The sequence below is a fragment of the Mobula birostris genome, chromosome 6, assembly GCF_030028105.1.
Source record: "Mobula birostris isolate sMobBir1 chromosome 6, sMobBir1.hap1, whole genome shotgun sequence".
In the NCBI taxonomy this organism is placed as follows: Eukaryota; Metazoa; Chordata; class Chondrichthyes; order Myliobatiformes; family Myliobatidae; genus Mobula; species Mobula birostris.
In genome coordinates this window covers 80,078,917-80,101,355 of record NC_092375.1, presented here as the reverse complement: position 1 = coordinate 80,101,355, position 22,439 = coordinate 80,078,917, and the positions used below count along the sequence as shown (strand labels likewise).

General features: G+C 40.7%; 1 protein-coding gene across 1 annotated transcript in view; it reads right to left on the bottom strand.

The window, feature by feature from the left end:
• Positions 1-2,835: 2,835 nt before the first annotated feature.
• LOC140199135 (uncharacterized) overlaps positions 2,836-22,439 on the bottom strand; it is a 162,969-nt gene continuing 143,365 nt past the window's right edge. The window contains exons 11-12 of the mRNA XM_072260713.1: positions 6,464-6,667; positions 2,836-4,635 (exon numbers count right to left, since the gene is read on the bottom strand). Of these exons, the coding sequence (XP_072116814.1) occupies positions 4,451-4,635; positions 6,464-6,667 (389 nt within the window). The 3' untranslated portion in view covers positions 2,836-4,450. The remainder of the gene's footprint in view (positions 4,636-6,463; positions 6,668-22,439) is intronic.

Sequence of the window (22,439 nt, the reverse complement as noted above, 5' to 3'; positions counted from 1 at the left end):
AATGAGGGGAGGGGATCTCATTGAAACCTATCAAATGTTGAAAGGCCTAGGTAGAGTGGATGTGAAGATGATGTTTCCTTTTGTGGAGGAGTCTAGGGTCAGAGAACACAGCCTCAAAATAGAGGGGCATCCATTTAGAACAGAAGTGAGGAGGAATTTCTTTAGCCAGATGGTAGTGAATCTGTGGGATTAGTTGCCACAGGTGTCTGTGGAGGTCAGGTCACTGGGTGTATTTAAGGCAGAAGTTGGTAGAATTTTGATTGGTCAAGATGTGAAAGGTTATGGAGTGAAGACAGGAGAATCGAATTGAGTGGGAAATGGATCAGCCATGATTAAATGGCGGAGCAGACTTGATGGACCAAATAGCCCAATTCTGCTGCTATGTATTACGGTTTAGAATATAAACACAATGATGTAATGCTGAGGCTTTATAAGACATTGGTCAGACTTCACTTGGGAGTATTTTGGGTAGTTTTGGGCCTCTTACCTAAGAAAGGTTGTGCTGGCATTAGAGAGGGTCCAGAGGAAGTTTGTGAGAATGATCCCAGGAATGAAAGGGTTAACATACAAGGAGCATTTAATGTCTCTGGGCCTGTACTCACTGGAGTTTAGAGGAATGAGGGGGGATTTAATTGGAACATATCAAATATTGAAAGGTCAAGATATAGAGGAGATGGAGAGAATGTTTTCTGTCACAAAGGAGTCTAATACCAGAGGGCACTGCCTCGGAATAGAACAGGTGAGGAGAGATTTCTTTAGCCCAGAGGGTGGTGAATCTTAGGAATTCATTGGCACAGATGGCTGTGAAATGCAAATCATTTGGTATTTTTAAAGTGGAAGTTGATAGATTCTTTATTGGCCAGGCCATCAAAGGTTTCTGGGAGATGGCAGGAGAATGGGGGTTGAGAGAGATAATTCAGCCATAATGAAATGCTGGAGTAGACTTGATGCTCCCCTGTCTTATGGTTTTAAGGTACTTGAGCGGGACTTGTAAGCTAAATGCAGTTTAAGAATACATAAAGGTTTGAGTCAGAATAAAAGATAACTTGGAGCTGATTTGTCTATAAAGTCATGTTTCAAGAACAAGGGACTCTGCTACATAATTTCCATCTGCTGCATTAATATATATGGTTGATGTAACAAATGAATACCCATTGATACCTGTGTCCTCAAACTACCCAACATCACTGCTTCCAACACTCAGGGCTCCTATCGCATCATGCCATTATTGTGCTGGAGTAGCTTGCACATTTGTCTTCTCTGAACTCAAACATCCTGTTTGGTCTTCATCAATTCTGAAGATCTGAAATGTTAATTTCTTTCTCTCTGTATAGTTACTGTCTGACTGGCTGAGTAGTTCGATCAGTTCTTGGTTTTAATCTCATATTTTCAGCATCTGCAGCTTTTGCAATTTGAATGCTTGTCAGCTATTCTTCCTTAGTTCCACTATCCCATATAAACAAATTTGATGCAATATCTGTGCTGCAAATTTCTCTGGAACAGCTAATATCCTCTAGACTACTTGTCATTACATATGGAATTTCCTACAGTGTTTGCATATCAACATTAACACATTTAATCACAAAGTACATTCTGATTTTTTTCATTTCATGTTAACTTTTAAATAATGGGGGGGGAGTGGGGGAGTTAACAATGAGTTTGTCTGGTAGGTTACTTCAGAAATCTGACTGCTTAAGAGAAAATTTAGAAGCATGGACCAAAATAAGTGAACTCTTCAATTAACAAACGTTGTTGAATGAACTTGTCTCGCCCTAATGAATAGAGTGAATCGGATATCCTTCTATGTCGGTTAATGTCAAGATAAATTCCACGTTGATGAGATCTTCAGAATTATCTACTAATAGTCCAGGAAGATCCCATATCAGTATAGGTGATCCCATGTTTCGGTGGGGAGGGAAGGTGGCAGTTGCATGAAGCCGCATTTTCTGCATGTGTCAAGAGACTGGAGTTAAAAAAAATACTGTATTGTGTTGATTTATGTCCCTTTTATTCAGCACACATTCTGTGAGAGCTTATTTTATTCTGGATTTCAAGATTTTGGGAAGTGATTTGTGAAGTCTGTAAGAGTGAATTTTGATAATCCAAATGGTTGCAACACAGAGCTGCTCTGTAACCTCTCCGGTCAACGTCAGGGCTTGGGTTTACATTCAGTGGCTTTTTATTATTTTGTTCCTAAAGTTATTTTTCAAAAAGTATTCCACTGACTTTTGTTACATCCTGTGTCTGAGACAACACGTTCGTTATTCTTGTTGCAGCGCATTTTTCATCAAATAGGGCTTTTTTTTCTTTAGAAGCCCAGAGTTAAAAGCTACCCAGTAATAGTTACTCTGTAAAAGTTCATCCAGCTATGCTTTCTTTGTCCGTTTGTAATTCAATGTCTGGTTGACACTGAGTGATGGTTAGTTACCTCTGAGTAAACCAAAATCCTTGATATTGTACTTTGACATGGCACATACAATTTAACCATGAAAGAACCCGTCACTTTCTAATATAAAATCTAACAAGGTTATGTTTTTGGCTGCAGTTTCAATGTACAAACATGCCCATTAATAACCAATGACCTTCTAGCTCACTAATCATGTGTTTGACCATCTGTGGCTTTGTATAAAACCTTGTATGTACTCTTTTCAGATCCATTTAAAAAAAACTGCAGAAGTTGGTCACATCCAAATGAGAAGAGTAAGTAGATGAGTTGTTAAGTCTGAAATTAAAAACATGGGAGCTGCCACAAAACAGTAAACATGCTAGAGTTAAGCCAGCGTGATGTATAAGCGTTTGTGAATAAAAACTAATACACATGTAAATAGGCAAAATTAATTTTAATTTAAAAAAATGTAGATCAATGTTTTTAAAAAAGCTCCACAAAATAGATCTTTGTAGTTCCAGTTAGTAGTCTCCTTCAAAGTCTAAACACAAAGACAGGAAAAAACCAAAGGCCAGATACCATTCAAAGAATGGAGAAAGATTTTCATTTATAATTGCTGTGATTTGGGATGCATTACTCAAAAGGCCAGTGGAAACAGGTTCATTGGTAACTGCCAAGAGAATTTGATATACATCAAGGAAATATTTCAGGGTTACAGAAAAAAGAACAAGGGAGTAAAATTAATTGGATAAGAACTAGTATGGACAAACTGGTCCAAAATTCCTCAGCTTGTGATCTTTCCTTCTATGATGCTAAGTATTACCTATCGAGATTCCCAAAGCGCTTTACAAACAATGCAAATGTGTAGTCGCTGTTACAATGCAGAAAATGGTGAAACTAATCTGCACACAATGTTCCACATAATGTCAGAAAGCAACATAACCAGTTAAAATTTTTGATACTGTTCCTTAAGACCTTGAGGGCAGATAGGATCTTGATTTAAGTTCTTATCTGAAAAATAGCACCAATAGTGTCTCAGGCATAGAACAGTGATGATCACAAATTTTTAACATATTAATCCTTATTACCTGTAACAGTTTTACCAATGAATTCAGCAAATTAGTGCCCAGGGTTTCAGTTTTAACTGTGTGTGGGTATTGAGCAGGTGGCTGGCAGAGATCTGGCAAACAGCTGTGACTTCAATAATCCTACTGACATTGGTAGGTATGTGGGGCCATCTCACATGGTTCTTGTGCTTGAGAAGAGCAGATGGAGAATTTCTGTACTCGGGAAGACCAAGCTTTCCATAGTAAAATAAATGTTCCTGAGTGTTTTCAATGTAAGATACTTTTCTGACTTCATTCAGTCTATCAAGGAAATTAAAGACAACTCCCCCTGCTTCAGCCTGAGTGAAAAGTTTAGTTGACTATTGGTGATGTAATTGGAACACAACGAGCATATATTAAGACTGACTTGCCACCACTTTGTTTGGCAAATTAGATTAAAATTCATTATGTTGGGAATCTTCAACAGAGAGCATTGAAGCTGTCCTGTGTGTATTTTGGAGATCAATAACCATGGAATTAATGAAAAGATACTGCTGCCTGTGCTTATAACCTCATAACTATAATTATGATGACATTTATTTCAGTGACAAAATAGATGATCAACCTTTCACAAAGTATGGGTACCGGGCTCTTTCCAATTACAGACTATTTTTTATTTTTATTTTCAGGAATGCATGCAATTGTGTAAGGAATATTTTGTTTGTATTGGTCTCCATTTTTAAAGAAGTTTTTAATGTAGATGTTTTCTCTGCATATAAAGTGAACATGGCATAAACAGTTTTTGTATTATCATTCTAAATTATTCTTGAGATTTGATTTTGTAACATTCTAAGCATATTGAGAAACAGTAAACAAAATCACCTCTAGGATAATGATGGAATGTTCACTTTAATGTTCCTTCCATTATTTCTTCCATACACCTCAGAACAGCATACAATTAATACTTGGGTTTGCGCCTATGATCATGTAATTACAGCTTGCATTCATTTGCTTCATGTCATTCCATCTCAGCTTGGCCTGGGACAGGTGATGAATAATGCTTTAGGAATGACCTTCCTTGTGGCGTCTTCTTCAGTTCATATCTGAGACATCGAATGACACCATTAATTGCATCAACACACACTTTCCAGTCCTTGCCATCCTCAGCCAGGTCAAAACCAGTAAAGTATTCCGCTAGAAATTCTGTGGATCAATGGAAACCAGTCAAAGTTACAATTTTACATGATAAATGACTTCCAGAATTTTTTTGAAGTTTTATTTTCAGGCATTTTACAATGATTAAAGAAACACATAAATCTCTGAGAAACGTGTTTATGGAGAAGATTATAGAATTAATATTGAAAATGCCAGAACATCTGGAGAAAGATTTGAGTGGAAATACAAGAAAAAACATATGTTGGAAATCTAGAGTAAAACTACAACACCTGATAATGGAGAGTGGGTTGATTAATACCTGGAGGAAAACAATAGGCTAATATATTTTGTGTTACTGCTTGTTGGAATGAGTATGGTTGAGCTACAGTCACTTTTAAATTAAAATGATGAGGGCAACTCGGTTATTTTATAAATCCAGTTGTTTTACTAAAAATGCCTCAGGGAAGGAAAGTGAAAAAGCCTATAAATCACAGGAATGTGACCTAGACATTGTACAAGCACAGCTGAAGGACAAAGTCCAGCTGTGTCAATGCTGAAAAGTCACCTCCCTAACATCTGAGGACTGTTCCTAAGGCTAAGAAGGCCTTAAACATGACAGGCTAGTTGTGTACCACCCTGTTATAGGCATGATTCTGTGTATATGAATATCAAGCAATATTCTTCCTTCACCATTCTTGTCCTTTGTTCCACCAGTAGAACAAATCTGTTAAGTCTGGGATGCTGTGCAACTGAGCTGTGGTCAGGAATGTATGTTGGAGTGCTCAAAGTTGTGTTTGGGTCAAACATGGGCACAATAACCCTTTATAGGTTGTCAATCACACATTTTCTTTTACCTTTTGTTTTACCTGCTCTCCCCCGTACCAGGCAGGACGTTAGGAGGATGCGGGTAACACGGGTGGAATTATACTATGGGTGGGTAATGCAGTCACTGACAGAACTGTAGGTCCTGCAGGATGCAGATGTAGACCTGGGCTTACAGTAAGTGTTAAAAGAATCACAACCTCTTCATAATCAATGCCTGATACAAAGGAATAAAATTACTGTAAAGCTCTGGAACCCAGCTTTTATACAATTGGACTTTCATGGAGAGGTATAGCATGGAAAAAAGACCCTTTGATCCACTGTGTCCACAGTGTTGTCGAACATCCATTTATACTAATCCTACATTCATTTTTATTTCCTCTATCACAATCTCAGAAGACCAATCATTCGTTACTAAGCCCAGCAAACCTCGGTGAACCAGTCCATATCCGATTACAGCAAGACCAGGATAAGACTGATGCTTGGTAACATACTGGGACTAATTGATGATAACTTCCAGTGCAGAGCCGAGCCACCCTGCTGCCTTATCTTTCACAGTGGAATTACCACCATCTGAATTTGCCCCACTAACATCCTCTGGGTACTGTTGACTGGAGGTTCATCTGGACCACACACACAAATGGCATCACCACAAAAGGTCAAGGACTAGCAAGGGTGACACTACCAATCCTACAATAATTAAAAAGCACTATTTCCAGAAATGTGATGGAATAGTTTCCACTTCCTGAAAGAGGTCTAACTGCAAGAACACTTGACAGACAACACTATCCAGTGAAAGGGGGTTTGCTTTATCAGCACACCTCCATGTTAAATGGTGCACAAAACGTGTGGTTTTCAGGCTGAGATTTAACATTGCAATTATGCAACTGGCCTTGAAGATCTTTTCAAAATTCTCCAGTTTTTATCATATTGAAATTAAACATTTTATGAATATGACTATATTCATTTTATACCAAATTCAGATTATCTCCATTTAAAATTGAGAAATAGGCTGTATTGAGAATGACACCAAATTCAGTCAGCTGGAGCTCACCTCGAACAGCATTTATCTTGTTACAGTCAAGAGGAGCTTTTCCTTTCCGAATTGCTCCATACACATTACTCCTGAGAAGCACACTGTCTGGGAAGAGGTGTCTGGTGAGGAAACGGGCTGCTAATTCAGGTCGTGTCCTCTGCTTGGCAAGATGGATCACAGAGGCTGGCAACTCCACTTTCCGGTCAGATCTTCCGAGGCACTCTAGTATAAAAAGATTGAGTACATGTCATCAATCAAACTGTGAGCATGAAGGGCAAATTTTCAACCTGTGAAAAATCCCCCAGTAAAGCTTCCTACACACAATAACGGGAAAGAACTGACTCACCCAGTATATAGTTCTATACTGATAATTCAGGAGTTTCCATTGTATGGTAAAATCTTGGTTACAAATTCAATTACATGATCAATTAAACAACACATTTGAAATAAAAGCTTACTGTATAAAGCTTGGAATAATTCAGATGCACCTGGTCATTGCTTACAATTAAAACAAAAATGAGGAAATATCAATATGCAAAGACAAGTGATTCCGCAGGTGCTGGAAATCTTGAGCAACAGGTACAAAATGCTGAAGGATTCAGCAGGTCAGGCAGTATCTATGGAGGAAATAAACAGTTGATGGTTTAGGCTGAGACCCTTCATAATGTAATGAAGGCTCTTCGCTCGAAATATTGGCGAAATATGAACAGCAGGCCAGATTGGAAGGTTAGTTTCACGCAAAGATAAGTAACATTATCAGGAAGTATCATTAATTACTATCCCACAAAATAAGTGACTCTTTTAGTTTCATACTTAATATTGCTGTTTTTATACACAACACACAGCAGTTTGGACAAGAGATCACATCAGTTGTGTACATACATCTACTGATGCCACTGAAGATGTGTCCAGAGGCGTCGGTAGATGTATGTACACAACTGATGTAATCTCTTGTCCAAACTGCTTGCACAAGCAGAAAGTGAAGATTCGTCAATTGATTGCCTAATACATTTGTTTACAAGTAAAATGGGATTCCAGTCTTTGTAGGTCAGGGAAAGCTAAGAATGCCCATGGTCTTCCACTCCTGAGACCTGTGTCTCTCCCTGAAGCACACAATGCATTCTCCAATGTCTTAGTTATCAGGAGATGGGAAGGCAGTGAAGACAAATTCCATAACATGTAAATACTGTACTTCTACTCAATCCAGCTGTGTTGAATGTCTTGAACTATGTCTTAGTAGGGAGGAGACTTTGCACACCCCAGCAGTTATTTACCAAGCAGACATGAAGCCAAATTCTATCATTATGAGGTCCCACCAGAATTTATGTCATAGTTAAGATTTCTTATATTTGGCTTCTGTCTCACTTTGTGCTGTTTTAGTTGGAACACAAAATGAAGTGATATTTATTACTGATCTCAATGATTATTTGCTCTGGTTATCCTTATATGACTGGATATTTAATTTATTTTAATAAAAATATGAAGTAATCCATCTTTGGCATAGTGGTTGAGAACAGCAATTATAAAATCAGTTTAAGATTGGTTTACCAGTCTAATGCATTTCAGTGTATATCTAGAATGTTATCTTCAAATTTTATGGAGGGCAGAGTGTTTTTCTGTAATCCATATTGAGACCAATATATTGTGTGCTTACATCATATCAGGGCATTTGCACAGCAATTACATAAGTAGTGATTACAACACAAACATGCCTTTAGGACTAATATCCATGCTGGTATTTATAGTCCATATCAACTTATTTCCAACCTACCACATCACCCCATCAATACATCCTTTACCTCCCTCCCTTAAGGGACTCTATCAATGTTATCTCCAGGTGCCAGAGCTCCATATTGTTCTGACAAGGTTTCCTTAGTTATACTTTTACAGACAAAAGCAAACAGATTAATTATGAAAATCTGAAATACGTATCAAAAAATTCATAAGCTGACAAACAATCTAAGCATTCTTGCATCAAAAAAGAACCAAAGGTTGGGTGAGGAGTTTGTCTAATTATTTGATAAATTAATGTTATTTTGAAGTGCTTTTAATGTCATAAATATTATAGTTGTGCTTTCAACAGAGGAATGAGGTAAAAGTGTTACCGATTAATTATTCACCAGAGGTAAAAAAAACAGCATGGACGTTCAATATGATGACCAAATGCACACCTATCACTGGCAACAGATTTGACTTTGAGTCCTTAATATTTCTTTGTGGTTCGCTTTATCTAGTACACCGACAATTCAATTGCACTTTAAGGCACCTGTTCAGTGACATCGGCATACTTTCAGATTCAGTTTATTTTCTATTTTGCTCTTACTAATGCCAGACATCTGTTGACCTGCATTGCTGCATTTCTCTATGACTATGCAAAAAAAAAAGCTTTCTGCGGTGGAACCATGGAACTTTACTGAGTGAAACTTGAAAATTAACTGAAAATTAAGACCATGGAATGGTTTCTCCAAGCACGACAATGGTCATATTAACAACAGTGGTTTCACCACATTGTTCTTATTGATGTCCTGCAAGTTTTTGAAGTTATTGGCATGTATCTTGGTTTGTGTGAACTCTCTCTAAATTCATACCAATGGAAGTCAGAAAAGCATGGGACAAGATTGGTAATAAATCAATATTACAATGATGGGAAGGGGATAAGGAGGGGTGGGAGAATGATCCTAAGGGCTCTGAAGGAACAGGAAACCCACAAGAGGCTTTTCTTTTGTGCAGGTTAACCACAAGGACCATTGAGACTTCAGCCCTTGACAAGAGGCTGCAATTTGAATGCCTACACTTTTGAGGGAGTGTGCACCACAGGCAAATTCCCATGCTAGCTCTGCCTGCATTTGAGGGCTGAAGGTGATACAAAGGCAAATGAGCTAATATACTGCCTTTTGTTCTCAAAACATGGATGGTAAAACAGTTTTCACAGGTGAATTCTCCTGAACATCACCTCCAGAAAGTGCATATGTGAAACAATAATTTCTAATTGTCTAGCAAAACATCCCAAGGCACTTGGCTAAGAACATTAAACAGCACTTGTGCTTGAGCACATTAGGTAGCTTGGGGATGGATGACCAAATGGCTTATTAAAGAGATAGATTTTAAGGAATGTCTCATTGGAGCAAATGGGGAAGTCAGGGGATATACTGAATGCACATTAGAGTTTAGGATCTTGGATATTTTCACAGAATATCTTGAAGCACTGAAGTCCCAATACAAGGAGGCAGGAGAAGAGGAGTGCATTGGCTTGGCTCAGCTGATGTGCATACTATGAAAGAAGATCAGGGTCCTCCGCCGGGCAGAGTGGCATCGGAGGCGGCGTCGTGAAAGGGCCCGAAAACGTGCTGCCTTTATCGTCAACCCCTTCAAGTTCAGAGAGGGCCTCAAGATGGCTGTGGTTCAAGAGAGGGGAGCCATGGAGTCATAAGTAGCTAGCCATCTGGACACAAGCTGGGGTCTGATCAGCCCCGGCTGGGTCACCTGGAGGAGGTTGTATGATGTTGAAAGACCTGAAACACCCGATGATTCCAGGAACATCACTGAAGATGTGTCCAGAAGCATCAATAGATGTATGTACACAACAGGAGAAAAATGGTAAGAATTGCCAGGGTGATATTCTGAACAATTACAGTTCAAGGCTAAAGAAGTTGACTGTTGAAGGTGGAGCATTTTAAGTTCAGAGATAAACAAGAGACCAGTGTCAGGGGTATCAGCTAGCAAGGCAGCGATAAGTGAACTTATGCAAATTGAGACCCTGTTTAGGATAACATCAATTTTACAGGACGAAGGATGAGCGATACCAGCCAGGTGCTGGAAAAGTCAGATCTAACAAAGGCATGGGTGAAGGTAATAGCAGCAGAACAGTTAAGGTGTTGTTATGGAAACATGAATGATGTCATGCAAGTCACCATTTTAACTTCTACTACCAGTACTGTGTGTTTGGACCTGTGTTTCCAACGTGATTCATCAGGTCAGTTAAAAGAGGAGCTCCTGTAGCCTTAATTGAATCTCAACCTTCTTAAAAAGGAAAGGAGAAAGCATTATTTTGGAACTGTGTTTATAGAGGTCTTTTATAACGTATAGCGAAGCTACGATAGATCAACCTTTGTGTATCAGCTCAGCTGACTGGTTTGATCAGAGTATTTCTGGAATATAAACATCTAAATTTCCAACTTGGAGCTTTTTCTAAGTGACTGGATGTTTATTAATTTAATCAGTTGCAAGCATCACTTACATTTTAGATTGTTCATAACTTTTTAAAATCCTGAAATCTTTGACATATTTTCAAAATGTTTTATTTTATGCTGGTGATAAACACAGATACAGCATAAAACTTAAAAATATTCGTTGCTGAATTGAATGATAATAATCCAATGTACTGGGGTTCTGACAAAGCAAGGTTCAGTTGTATTGCCCATAAGTAAGAATAACACATTTGCTTGCCAGTCCCTGTATGGGCAGTTTAATCTGTTTTTTTTTTGTTCAGCAGAGTAAATATCATTAGGGGATCTGTGCAAAAGAAGTTTTATTAAGACGGGTGTGCAATATAGCTGCAGATGAAGAGTATTTCCTTTCAGCTCTGAAATGCAGGGGAGGTTCATTTGGGAATTTACGAGAACTGGTTATTGAATGGAGAGCAAAAGGTTAGAACAAACAGATCCTTCTAAGGTTAGCAGATTAATGGGGATCGGTAATTAGGTCCCAGTTATATGCAGTCTATATCAAATATTGAGCTGAGGGAACACAATGTCATTTATCAAGTTGCTTATACCTGGTTTAGTATCATGACTTGTGAGTACAAAGCAAGAGCAGGAAGCTTCAAGTGGATATGGAGTGGATGAGTAAATGATAAGGCAAGAACATTTAATGAGGTCCCACATGACAAGCTGGTCAAGAAGATTCAGTTGCTTGGCATTCAGGATGAGGTGGTAAATTGGTTTCAGCCTTCAGTTTGTGGGAAAGCCCAAAGAGTGATAGTAGAAGGCTGGCTCTCTGACTGGAGGCCTGTGCCGCAGGGATGCAAACTGGTCCACAGTTAATTGTCATCTGCATTAATGAACTGAGTGATAATGTGGTAAACTAGATCAGCTAATTTGTGGATGACACCAAGACTTGGGGCAGACTGGACAATGAGAAAGACTATCAAAGCTTGCATTGAGGTCTGTACCAACTGGAAAATGGAATGAAAAATGGCAGATGGAATTTAATGTAGATGAGTGTGAGGTGTTGCACTCTGAGAGGACAAACCAGGGTGGACTTACATAATGAATGGAAGGTTAGTGAGGAGTGTGGTAGAACAGAGGGATCTGGGTACAAATATCCATAATTCCTTGGAAGTGATGTCATAGGTATTTAGGGTTATAAAGATAGCTATTGACACAATAGCATTCATAAATCAAAGTACTGAGTACAGGAGCTGAGATGTTACATTGAAGTTGCAGAAGACGCTGGTGAGGCCAAATTTGGAGTATTGTGTGCAGTTCTGGTCACTTACCTACAGGAAAGATATCAATAAGTTTGAAAGAGTACAGAAAAAATTTACAAGGATTTTGCCAGGACTAGAAGACCCGAGTTATAGGGAAAGGCTGAACAGGTTAAGCCTTTATTCTCTGGAGCAGAGAATTAGAGGAGATTTGATAGAGGTATACAAAATTATGAGGGATATAGATAGTGTTAATGCAACAGGCCTTTTCCATTGATTTTCAGTGAAATTGGAACTAGAGGTCATAGGTTAAGGGTGAAAGGTAAAATATTTAAGGGGAACTTCTTCACTTAGAGGGTAATACGAGTGTGGAACAAGTTGCCGGTGGATGTGAGTTTGATTGCAACATTTAAGAAACATTTTGATAAGTACATAGATTGGAGAGGTATGGAGGGTTATGGTCCAGCTGTGGGGTCGAGGGGATTAGGCAGAATAAGAGTTTGGCACAGATTAGATGGGCCAAAAGGCCTGTTTCTGTGCTGTAGTGCTCAGTGACTCTGATCCTACAGTAGAATACAGTGTGGCAAAATGTGTTGTCTTTAACGTACGTGTGTATGTGTGTGTGGGGTTGGGGAAGGCAGAGTTTTTTTTTAAATGATGGAAGATTGGGTGCTGATGATGTTCAAAAGGACTTGGCTCTGCTTGTACACCAGGTGCTTTACAATAAGTGTAGCAAGCAATTCAAAGTTCAAAGTAAATTTATTATCAAAGTACATTAAGGCATCCATTAGTCTTGCGAGACCATGGATCTGCGCCTGGAAAGTCTTCACTCTCCAGGGCTCAGGCCTGGACAAGGTTGTATGGAAGACAGGCAGTTGCCCATGCTGCAAGTCTTTCCTCTCCATGACACTGATGTTGTCCAAGGGAAGGGCATTAGGACTCATACAGCTTGGCACCAGCGTCATCGCAGAGCACTATGTGATTAAGTGCCTTGTTCAAAGACACAACATGCTGCCTCGGCTGGGGCTTGAACTCACGACCTTCGGATAGCTAGTTGAATACCTTAACCACTTGGCCACGTGTTCAAAGTACATATATGTCACCATATACAACCATGAGATTTGTTTTCTTGCGGGCATACCTGATAAGTCCAGGAGCCGTAACAGAATCAATGAAAGACCACACCCAACAGATAGACAACCAACGTGTAAAAGGCAACAAACTATGTGAATACAAAATAAATAATAATAATAAATAAATAAGCAATAAATATTGAGAACATGAGATGAAGAGACCTTGAAAGTTAGTCCAAAGGCTGTGGGAACAGTTCAGTGATGGGGCAAGTGAAGTTGAATGATGTTATCTCCACTGGTACAAGAGCCTGATGTTTGTGGGATAACAACTGTTCTGGAACCTGGTGGTGTGAGTCCCGAGGCTCCTGTACCACCTTCCTGATGACAGTAGCAAGAAGAGAGTATGACTTGGGTACAGGGCATCCCTGATGATGGATACTGCTTTCCCGCAACAGTGCTCTGTGTAGATGTAGTAACACAAACAATATGGTTGAGGAACCCAGCAGGCCAGGCAGCATCTATGGGAAAAACTAAACAGTTGACGTTTTGGGTCGAGACACTTCATCAGGTCTGTGTAGATGTGCTTAATGGTGGGGAGGGCTTTACCCATGATAAACTGGGCCATTTCCACTACTTATTGTAGTATTTTCTGTTAAAGGGCATTGGTGTTTCCAAAGCAGATTGTGATGCAACCAGTCATTAATACTCTCCACCACACAATTATAGAAGTTTGTCAAAATTTTAGATGCCATACCGAAGTTTTGTAAACTACCAAGGAGGTAGAGACACTGCTGTGCTTTCTCCGTAATTGCACTTTTGTGCTGCGTCCAGGACAGGTCCTCTGAAATGATAACACTGAGGAATTTAAATTGCTGACCCTCTCCACCTCTGAATCCCCCAGTGAAGATTGGCTAATGGACCTCCGGTTTCCATGAGCCAGTGTTAGTTTGTCTTCATTTTGTGAGGATTTGTTTCAAGAGTAAGGAAATCTTACTGCAAGTGTATAGGGCCTTTTTGAGACTACACTGAAGACCTGTGTACAGTTTTAGTCTCTATCTAAATGGAGGTACTTAAAGGATTAGTTGCTACAGGGTGAAGTGCAACAAAGATTCATGTCAGTCCATTACAGGTTTCCACTTTAGAGGGAAATGTACTTTCACCTACAGTACTTCCCTCACTCGAGCTCCTCAGGACCCCATGACAGCTGGTGACTATAGTAGTTCTTTCTAGTTGTACACCCTTTCTCCTACACCTACCAAGTAATTGTTTTCTCTCACTAAAGAATGCCTCTGATTGAATTGACATCCAGAACAGAAGAACAGAACAGAACAGAAGACAGAAGACAGAACAGAACAGAAGATGTTGTTCTCATCTTTTTAACCTCAGCTTTATGTGTAGGATGAAATTTCGATTACTGACAAACAGAATGCTAATAATGGCACAACCAGGACCACCTCTGGTTCACACTGGACTTTATTGCACAAGAATAAGATGACCTATTTCCAATATAACACCGACAAGACTAATATACTCCATCAGCCTGCACTTGATCCACCACAAGCACCATGGAAAGGGAGACTTTGGCAATAGTTTAGTACATGATACTTTAGTAATCACACCTATCAATGTGCCAATGGTGATTGTGAGATTCAGCACAGGATTCTGTGCATAGATGTTTGTGAGACTGTTCTGACACAATTAAACTGATTGTGACCAAATAAGTGACATTAAGATTAAGGTTCCTAATAAGGATGAGAGACCTGGGTGGTGTTGACAACAGCTTGAGAGTTTGCAAAGTTACCAGATAATGATACCTCCTGAACTTTTATCACATCACATCAGCACTTTTACTGGAGTCAATGTTCATCATGCAACAACTCCTCTGGCATGGGCATTTTGTTTGAAGCCAAATCCTTACAAGAAAGGCTTCCATCCCTAGATTGCCCTTGGTCAGAGGTAGTACAGTGGTCAGAAGAAATTTTACAATGACGATCAGATAATGTTATTATTAGCTGGATGGACTAAGTCATCAATCAACCTCAACCACCCCACAATCTCCAAATAGAGGCCAGCTTAAAGGAGATGATTCTGCCCTCAAAGCTGAAATGTGCAATGGCAGCAGGCAGTGGTTGGTGACAATCAAATTCCCAAGTCATTTTGGGACTTTCCCCACTTTGTGGCAGAGATCAACCATAAGTCAAGGGACAACTGCAAATGGGAACATTTCATACACACAATAGATTCTGCAGATGCTGGAAACCATTGAGGAACACACAAAATGCTGGAGGAGCTCAGCAGACCAGGCAGCATTTATAGAGAGGAATAAACAGTTGATGTTTAGGGCCAAGACCCTTCATCATTTCACACAACTCTGCTGAATTATCTGCCTTTCTACTCCAATTATATTTGATTTTAAAGAAATATTGCATACCACAAAGGTCTATTTTAAGTCATTAATATATTGTATTTAAACAAGATGAAAAGAAACATGACTAATCACAAAGGATCCTGTCTGGCTTGCATATAAATGTGCTCATGAAATTCTACACCACACTTTATAGACTTTTCCTTCTCTCAGGTTAGGCACACAGCCAAAGCCCAGAGCAAGCCAATACAAATAATGATCATCAGATCAATAATTAAAATGCATTCAAGCTTTTCATATAAAATTAACAATGAAATGTAACAAAATTCTTTACAAAGTATTTTAAAACATAGTCACTGTTCTAATGTAGAAATCATAACACTTAATTTTGCAAATATTATCTTAGGTCAATAATATGCTTGGCTGGGAAAGTGATGCAGCAGTTCACATTGCTACTTTATTGCTCCCGAGACCCAGGATCATTCCTGACCTCCAGTGCCACTGTGAAGGATTCCACTGGCTGTTCCAATTTCCATCCGGCCCCAAAGATGTGCTGAGAGGTTAACTAGACACTGGAACTTGGTGACAAGCAGAATCAAAGGGCACGTTAGAGAAAATAAATGGGAGGGTCATAGGAAAGTAAAGGAGTCAGGAATAGCACTGATGGGATTGCTCTGCTGGGAGTTAGCATGGACATAATGGGCCAAATGGGTTCCTTCATGATAAGCAGGTAAAATATTTGTCAGGACCACTGTGCTCTTGCTTAAAATAGTGATCTGCTCTTGTTCAAGATAGTGCTGTGGAATCTTTCCCATTCACGTGACAGCACAAATGGGACTATTTTAACAATTAAATTCGAAATACATGGCACAAGCGCTCTCTTTAAGCTATGAAGCTGCCAAATCATACCAAATAATACGTAAAAATACACAGCCGATATAAAGTAGAAATAATGTATGTACAGTGTAGTATCACTTATGGGAATCGGGAAGACAGCACCGAGCACACTGATGATGGTGTGTTAGGCTGAGTTGTCAGAGGTTGGGTGGTGCAGTGGCCCCCAACCTCCAGGCCACCGACTGATACCGATCCGCAAAGAATGCAGGGGTACAACAGTAACCGGGAGGCACACAGCACATCTTTAAGAAAAAAGCCGAAATAAACATGCTAATTAATTAGGTGCCGCCTGTCATGTAAATGTCGGCCCAGATCAGAGGATCGCCTCTTTATCACTGCAGCGAAAATCTCATGCAGTTGCTTCACGTTCAGCTCCTGGACGACTTCACTTTCGCTACTGAATTCGGTTTCGATAGTTATCCTTTCCTTTTCCAATTGCATCAGCTCTTCATCTATCAGTTCTTGGTCATGGGATGCCAAAACCTCTTCAACATCATCTTTGTCAGCTTACACAAGCCAAACTCACTTTGTCCTTACTTCGTTCACCACGATCGAAACGCTTAATTATGTCTAGTTTTACGCAAAGTGTAACACCCTTACGAGCTCTTTTAGGCTTTTCCGACACCTTAGAACTCATCCTGCTAATGGCTGCTCACAGGCACGTGTTTAAGCAATGCCGGCAAGAATACAGTTCCCGGGGAGAGCGGCTGCTTGGGGCATGCACTGCCTTTTTTTTTATCGCGCTCTGTTTTTTTTTGCGTGCTGCCTTTCTTCATAACAGTGAAAACACCTTCTGTTAGCGAAAACAGGGAACTAATGTAGGTCTTTCGTAACAGTGAGGTTTCGTAAAGCGAACGTTCGAAAAGCGGGGGAACACCTGTAAAGACAGCACCACTGACAATAAAGTAGTTATTTAGCACTGCACCATAACCCAGGTTTCTGGAGTTGGAACCTGAACCTGGAAATTCTGAACTGGAGGCAAGAGTGCTACAGTTGACAATATCGAAACTTGGTTGATAGCAATTATGATATTAGCTGTAAATTTTACACCAAAGTGCCTTGGATATCTACAGTGATACCAGAGAAATTATGCTGGAATGGAGTAACAGGCTTACTAAAAACATGAAAATCACAAAGATGTTACATGCAACTACCTAATTCAACTAAACTTCTAAGTTCTATGATTGCTTGACATGGTGTTCCCGTATAGGAGGCATCCAAATATCAGACAGGCTTTGCCAAGTCTACAGCTGGATTTAGTTCAATCACATTACAAGCAGATGCAAGTTCTTACAAAGCAGTGGAAAAATCAAGTGAAAAACTTGTTGTAAAGCGTATTAAAGCACAAAGTACAAATGGTGTGTGAGCTGGCAAAAATGAATACCAATAGGTACATGACAGCAATTTTAATAATGTACTTATAAACTGTAAATGATAAAAAAGTAAGCAAGTTAAAGCAGAGCAATTTGTCTCAATGCAAGACTGCATTAAAAAAAAACTCAGAACAGCCAGAAATTAATAGTGGTCCCAGCAGGTGAATAGTTGAGGTAAGACCACTCCCTGAAACAAAAAACTATCTTCAACACGAGGGAATGAATCAAAACTGGATCAAACGCTCAGCTGGACAGCAAGAAACATTTGTACTTCAATCATAAACAACTCAAACTGAAACTTTTCATCCTAATGCACAGATGGGCGGACAGAAGTTGGCATCAAAATCAATTATCTGGACTCCTGTCTCATCAACAATTCTTAGAATAATACCTTGGAAGACAAAATGATCTCAAATGGAATCACATAATGAATCTCCCCCTCAACTTCTCATCTGAAGCATTTACTGTTAAATGTGCAATGCTGGGTCGATCTTTGTTTGCACAATGGATGCAGACCTACTCTGAGAAATCTGGAAATCATAAAGATGTCACATATCACAGCATACTGTCTGATTTGCATTCAGCAACTATTCCCTTACGGGAAGACAACAGGTGAAATAACTTTAGATGATTTTTGGCCTTGATACTACATTGGCCCGATCTAAACACAAAATTCTCTGCAGATGCTGGGGTCAAAGCAACACTCACAACATGCTGGAGGAACTCAGCAGGTCGGGCAGCATCCATGGAAACGATCAGTCAATGTTTCGGGCTGGAACCCTTCATCAGGACTGAAGAGAGAAGGGGCAGAGGCCCTATAAAGAAGGTGGGGGGAGGGTGGGAAGGAGAAGGCTGGAAGGTTCCAGGTGAAAAACCAGTAAAGGGAAAGATAAAGAGGTGGGGGAGGGGAAGCAGGGAGGGGATAGGCAGGAAAGGTGAAGAAGGAATAGGGGAAAGCACAATGGGTAGTAGAAGGAGGCGGAACCATGAGGGAGGTAGTGGGCAGCTGGGGGAGAGGGCAGAGTGAGATTGGGATAGAGGAAGGGAGGGGGAGAGAATTACCGGAAGTTGGAGAATTCAATGTACATACCAAGGGGCTGGAGACTACCTAGATGGTATATGAGGTATTGCTCCTCCAACCTGAGTTTAGCCTCATCATGGCAGTAGAGGAGGCCATGTATGGACATATCTGAATGGGAGTGGGAAGCAGAATTGAAGTGGGTGGCTACTGGGAGATCCTGTCTGTTGTGGCGGACGGAGTGGAGGTGCTCGACGAAGCGGTCCCCCAATCTGCGTCGTTTCACCAATGTACAGGAGGCCGCACCGGAAGCACCGGATGCAATAGATGATCCCAACAGACTCAGAAGTGAAGTGTTACCTCACCTGGAAGGACTGTTTGGGGCCCTGAATGGTGGCAAGAGAGGAGGTGAAGGGACAGGTGTAGCATTTATGCTTACGATTCTGTGAGCCTGATAGCGATACCCGCATGGTGTGTTGCCTCCCAGGTACCAGCGTACGGGACGTCTCAGATCGGGTCCTGAATATTCTGAAGGGGGAGGGTGAGCAGCCAGTTGTCTTGGTACATGTTGGTACCAATGACATAGATAGGCCAAGGGAGGAGATCCTGAAGAAAGATTTCTGGGAGTTAGGAAGGAAGCTGAGAAGCAGGACCTCCAGGGTAGTAACCTCGGGATTGCTACCTGTGCCACGTGCTAGCGAGGGCAAGAATAGTAGGATCAGGCAGATGAATGCGTGGCTGAGAGACTGGTGCAGGGGGCAAGGCTTCAGATTCTTGGATAATTGGGATCTCTTCTGGGGAAAGTATGACCTGTTCAAAATGGACAGGTTACACCTGAACCCGAAGGGGACCAACATCCTGGCGGGAAAGTTTAATACAGCTGTTAGGGAGGGTTTAAACTAATTTGGCAGGGGGATGGGAACCGGAATGACAGAACGGAGGAAGGAGAAACCAGAAATAAATCTAAGGTAGTGAGCAGTAAAGATGTCAGGAAAGACAAGCAGATGATGGGGCAAATTTGTAGCCATTGGGATGAGTTGCAGTGCAATAAAGTTGCAGTGAAATCAAAGCGAAAAGTACCAAATACTGGTCTTAAGGTGTTATACTTAAATGCACGCAGCATAAGGAATAAGGTGGATGATCTTGTCGTACAGCTACAGATTGGCAGGTATGATATTGTGGCCATCACTGAGACGTGGCTAAAGGATGCATGTCTCGGGGAGCTGAACATCCAAGGATGCACGGTGTATCGGAAGGATAGGAAGGTAGGCAGAGGGGGAGGCATGGCTTTATTGGTAAGAAGTGATATTAAATCATTAGAAAGAGGTGATATAGGATCGGAAGGTGCAGAATCTTTATGGGTTGAGCTAAGAAATAGCAGGGGTAAAAGGACCCTGATGGCAGTTATTTATAGGCCTCCAAACAGCTGCAGTGATGTGGACTACAAATTACAACAGAAAATAGAAAAGGCTTGTCAGAAGGGCAGTATTATGATAATTGTGGGGGATTTTAACATGCGAGTGGATTGGGAAAATCAGGTCAGCACTGGATCTCGAGAGAGAGAATTTGTAGAATGTCTGCGAGATGGCTCTTTAGAACAGCTTGTTGTTGAGTCCACTGGGGGATGGGCTGTACTGGATTGGGTATTGTGTAATGAACCGGAGGTGATTAGAGAGATTGAGGTGAAGGAACCCTTAGGAGGCAGTGATCATAACATGATTGAGTTTACTGTGAAATCTGAAAAAGAGAAGCCGAAATCTGATGTGTCGGTATTTCAGTGGAGTAAAGGAAATTACAGTGGCGTGAGAGAGGAACTGGCCAAAGTCGACTGGAAAGGGACACTGGCATGAAAGACAGCAGAGCAGCAGTGGCTGGAACTTATGCGAGAAGTGAGGAAGGTGCAAGACAGGTATATTCCAAAAAAGATGAAATTTTCGAATGGAAGAAGGATGCAACCATGGTTGACAAGAGAAGTCAAAGCCAAAGTTAAAGCAAAAGAGGGCATACAAGGAAGCAAAAATTTGTGGGAAGACAGAGGATTGGGAAGTTTTTAAAACCTTACAAAAGGAAACTAAGACGGTCATTAAGAGGGAAAAGATTAACTGTGAAAGGAAGCTAGCAAATAATATCAAAGAGGATACTAAAAGCTTTTTCAAGTATATAAAGAGTAAAAGACAGGTGAGAGTAGATATTGGACCGATAGAAAATGATGCTGGAGAAATTGTAATGGGAGATAAGGAGATGGTGGAGGAACTGAACGAGTATTTTGCATCAGTCTTCACTGAGGAAGACATCAGTAGTATACTGGACACTCAAGGGTGGCAGGGAACAGAAGTGTGCGCAGTCACAATTACGACAGAGAAAGTATTCAGGAAGCTGAATAGTCTAAAGGTAGATAAATCTCCCGGACCAGATGGAATGCACCCACGTGTTCTGAAGGAAGTAGCTGTGGAGATTGCGGAGACATTAGCGATGATCTTTCAAAGGTCGATAGATTCTGGCATGGCCTGGCATGGTTCTGGAGGACTGAAAGATTGCGAATGTCACTCCACTATTTAAGAAGGGGGCAAGGAAGCAAAAAGGAAATTATAGACCTGTTAGCTTGACATTGGTGGTTGGGAAGTTGTTGGAGTCAATTGTCAAGGATGAGGTTACAGAGTACCTGGAGGCATAGGACAAGATAGGCAGAACTCAGCATGGTTCCCTTAAAGGAAAATCCTGCCTGACAAACCTATTACAATTTTTTGAGGAAATTACCAGTAGGCTAGACAAGGGAGATGCAGTGGATGTTGTATATTTAGATTTTCAGAAGGCCTTTGACAAGGTGCCACATATGAGGCTACTTAACAAGATAAGAGCCCATGGAATTATGGGAAAGTTACATACGTGGATAGAGCATTGGCTGATTGGCAGAAAACAGAGAGTGGGAATAAAGGGATCCTATTCTGATTGGCTGCCGGTTATCAGTGGTGTTCCACAGGGGTCCGTGTTGGGGCCGCTTCTTTTTACGTTGTACATCAACGATTTGGATTATGGAATAGATGGCTTTGTGGCTAAGTTTGCTGATGATACAAAGATAGGTGGAGGGGCCGGTAGTGTTGAGGAAATGGAGAGTCTGCAGAGAGACTTGGATAGATTGGAAGAATGGGCAAAGAAGTGGCAAATGAAATACAATGTTGGGAAGTGTATGGTTATGCACTTTGGCAGAAGAAATAAACGGGCAGACTATCATTTAAATGGGGAAAGAATTCAAAGTTCCGAGATGCAACGGGACTTGAGAGTCCTCGTACAGGATACCTTTAAGGTTAACCTCCAGGTTGAGTTGGTAGTGAAGAAGGCGAATGCAATGTTGGCATTCATTTCTAGAAGAATGGAGTATAGGAGCAGGGATGTAATGTTGAGGCTCTATAAGGCGTTGGTGAGACCTCACTTGGAGTACTGTGGGCAGTTTTGGTCTCCTTATTTAAGAAAGGATGTGCTGACGTTGGAGAGGGTGGAAGATTCAGAGAAGATTCACTAGAATGATTCCGGAAATGAGAGGGTTAACGTATGAGGGACGTTTGTCCGCTCTTGGACTGTATTCCTTGGAGTTTAGAAGAATGAGGGGAGACCTCATAGAAACATTTTGAATGTTGAAAGGCATGGATAGAGTTGATGTGGCAAAGTTGTTTCCCATGATGGAGGAGTGTAGAATGAGAGGGCATGACTTAAGGATTGAAGAGTGCCCATTCAGAAAAGAAATGCGAAGAAATTTTTTTAGTCAGAGGGTGGTGAATCTATGGAATTTGTTGCCACGGGCAGCAGTAGAGGCCAAGTCATTGGGTGTATTTAAGGCAGAGATTG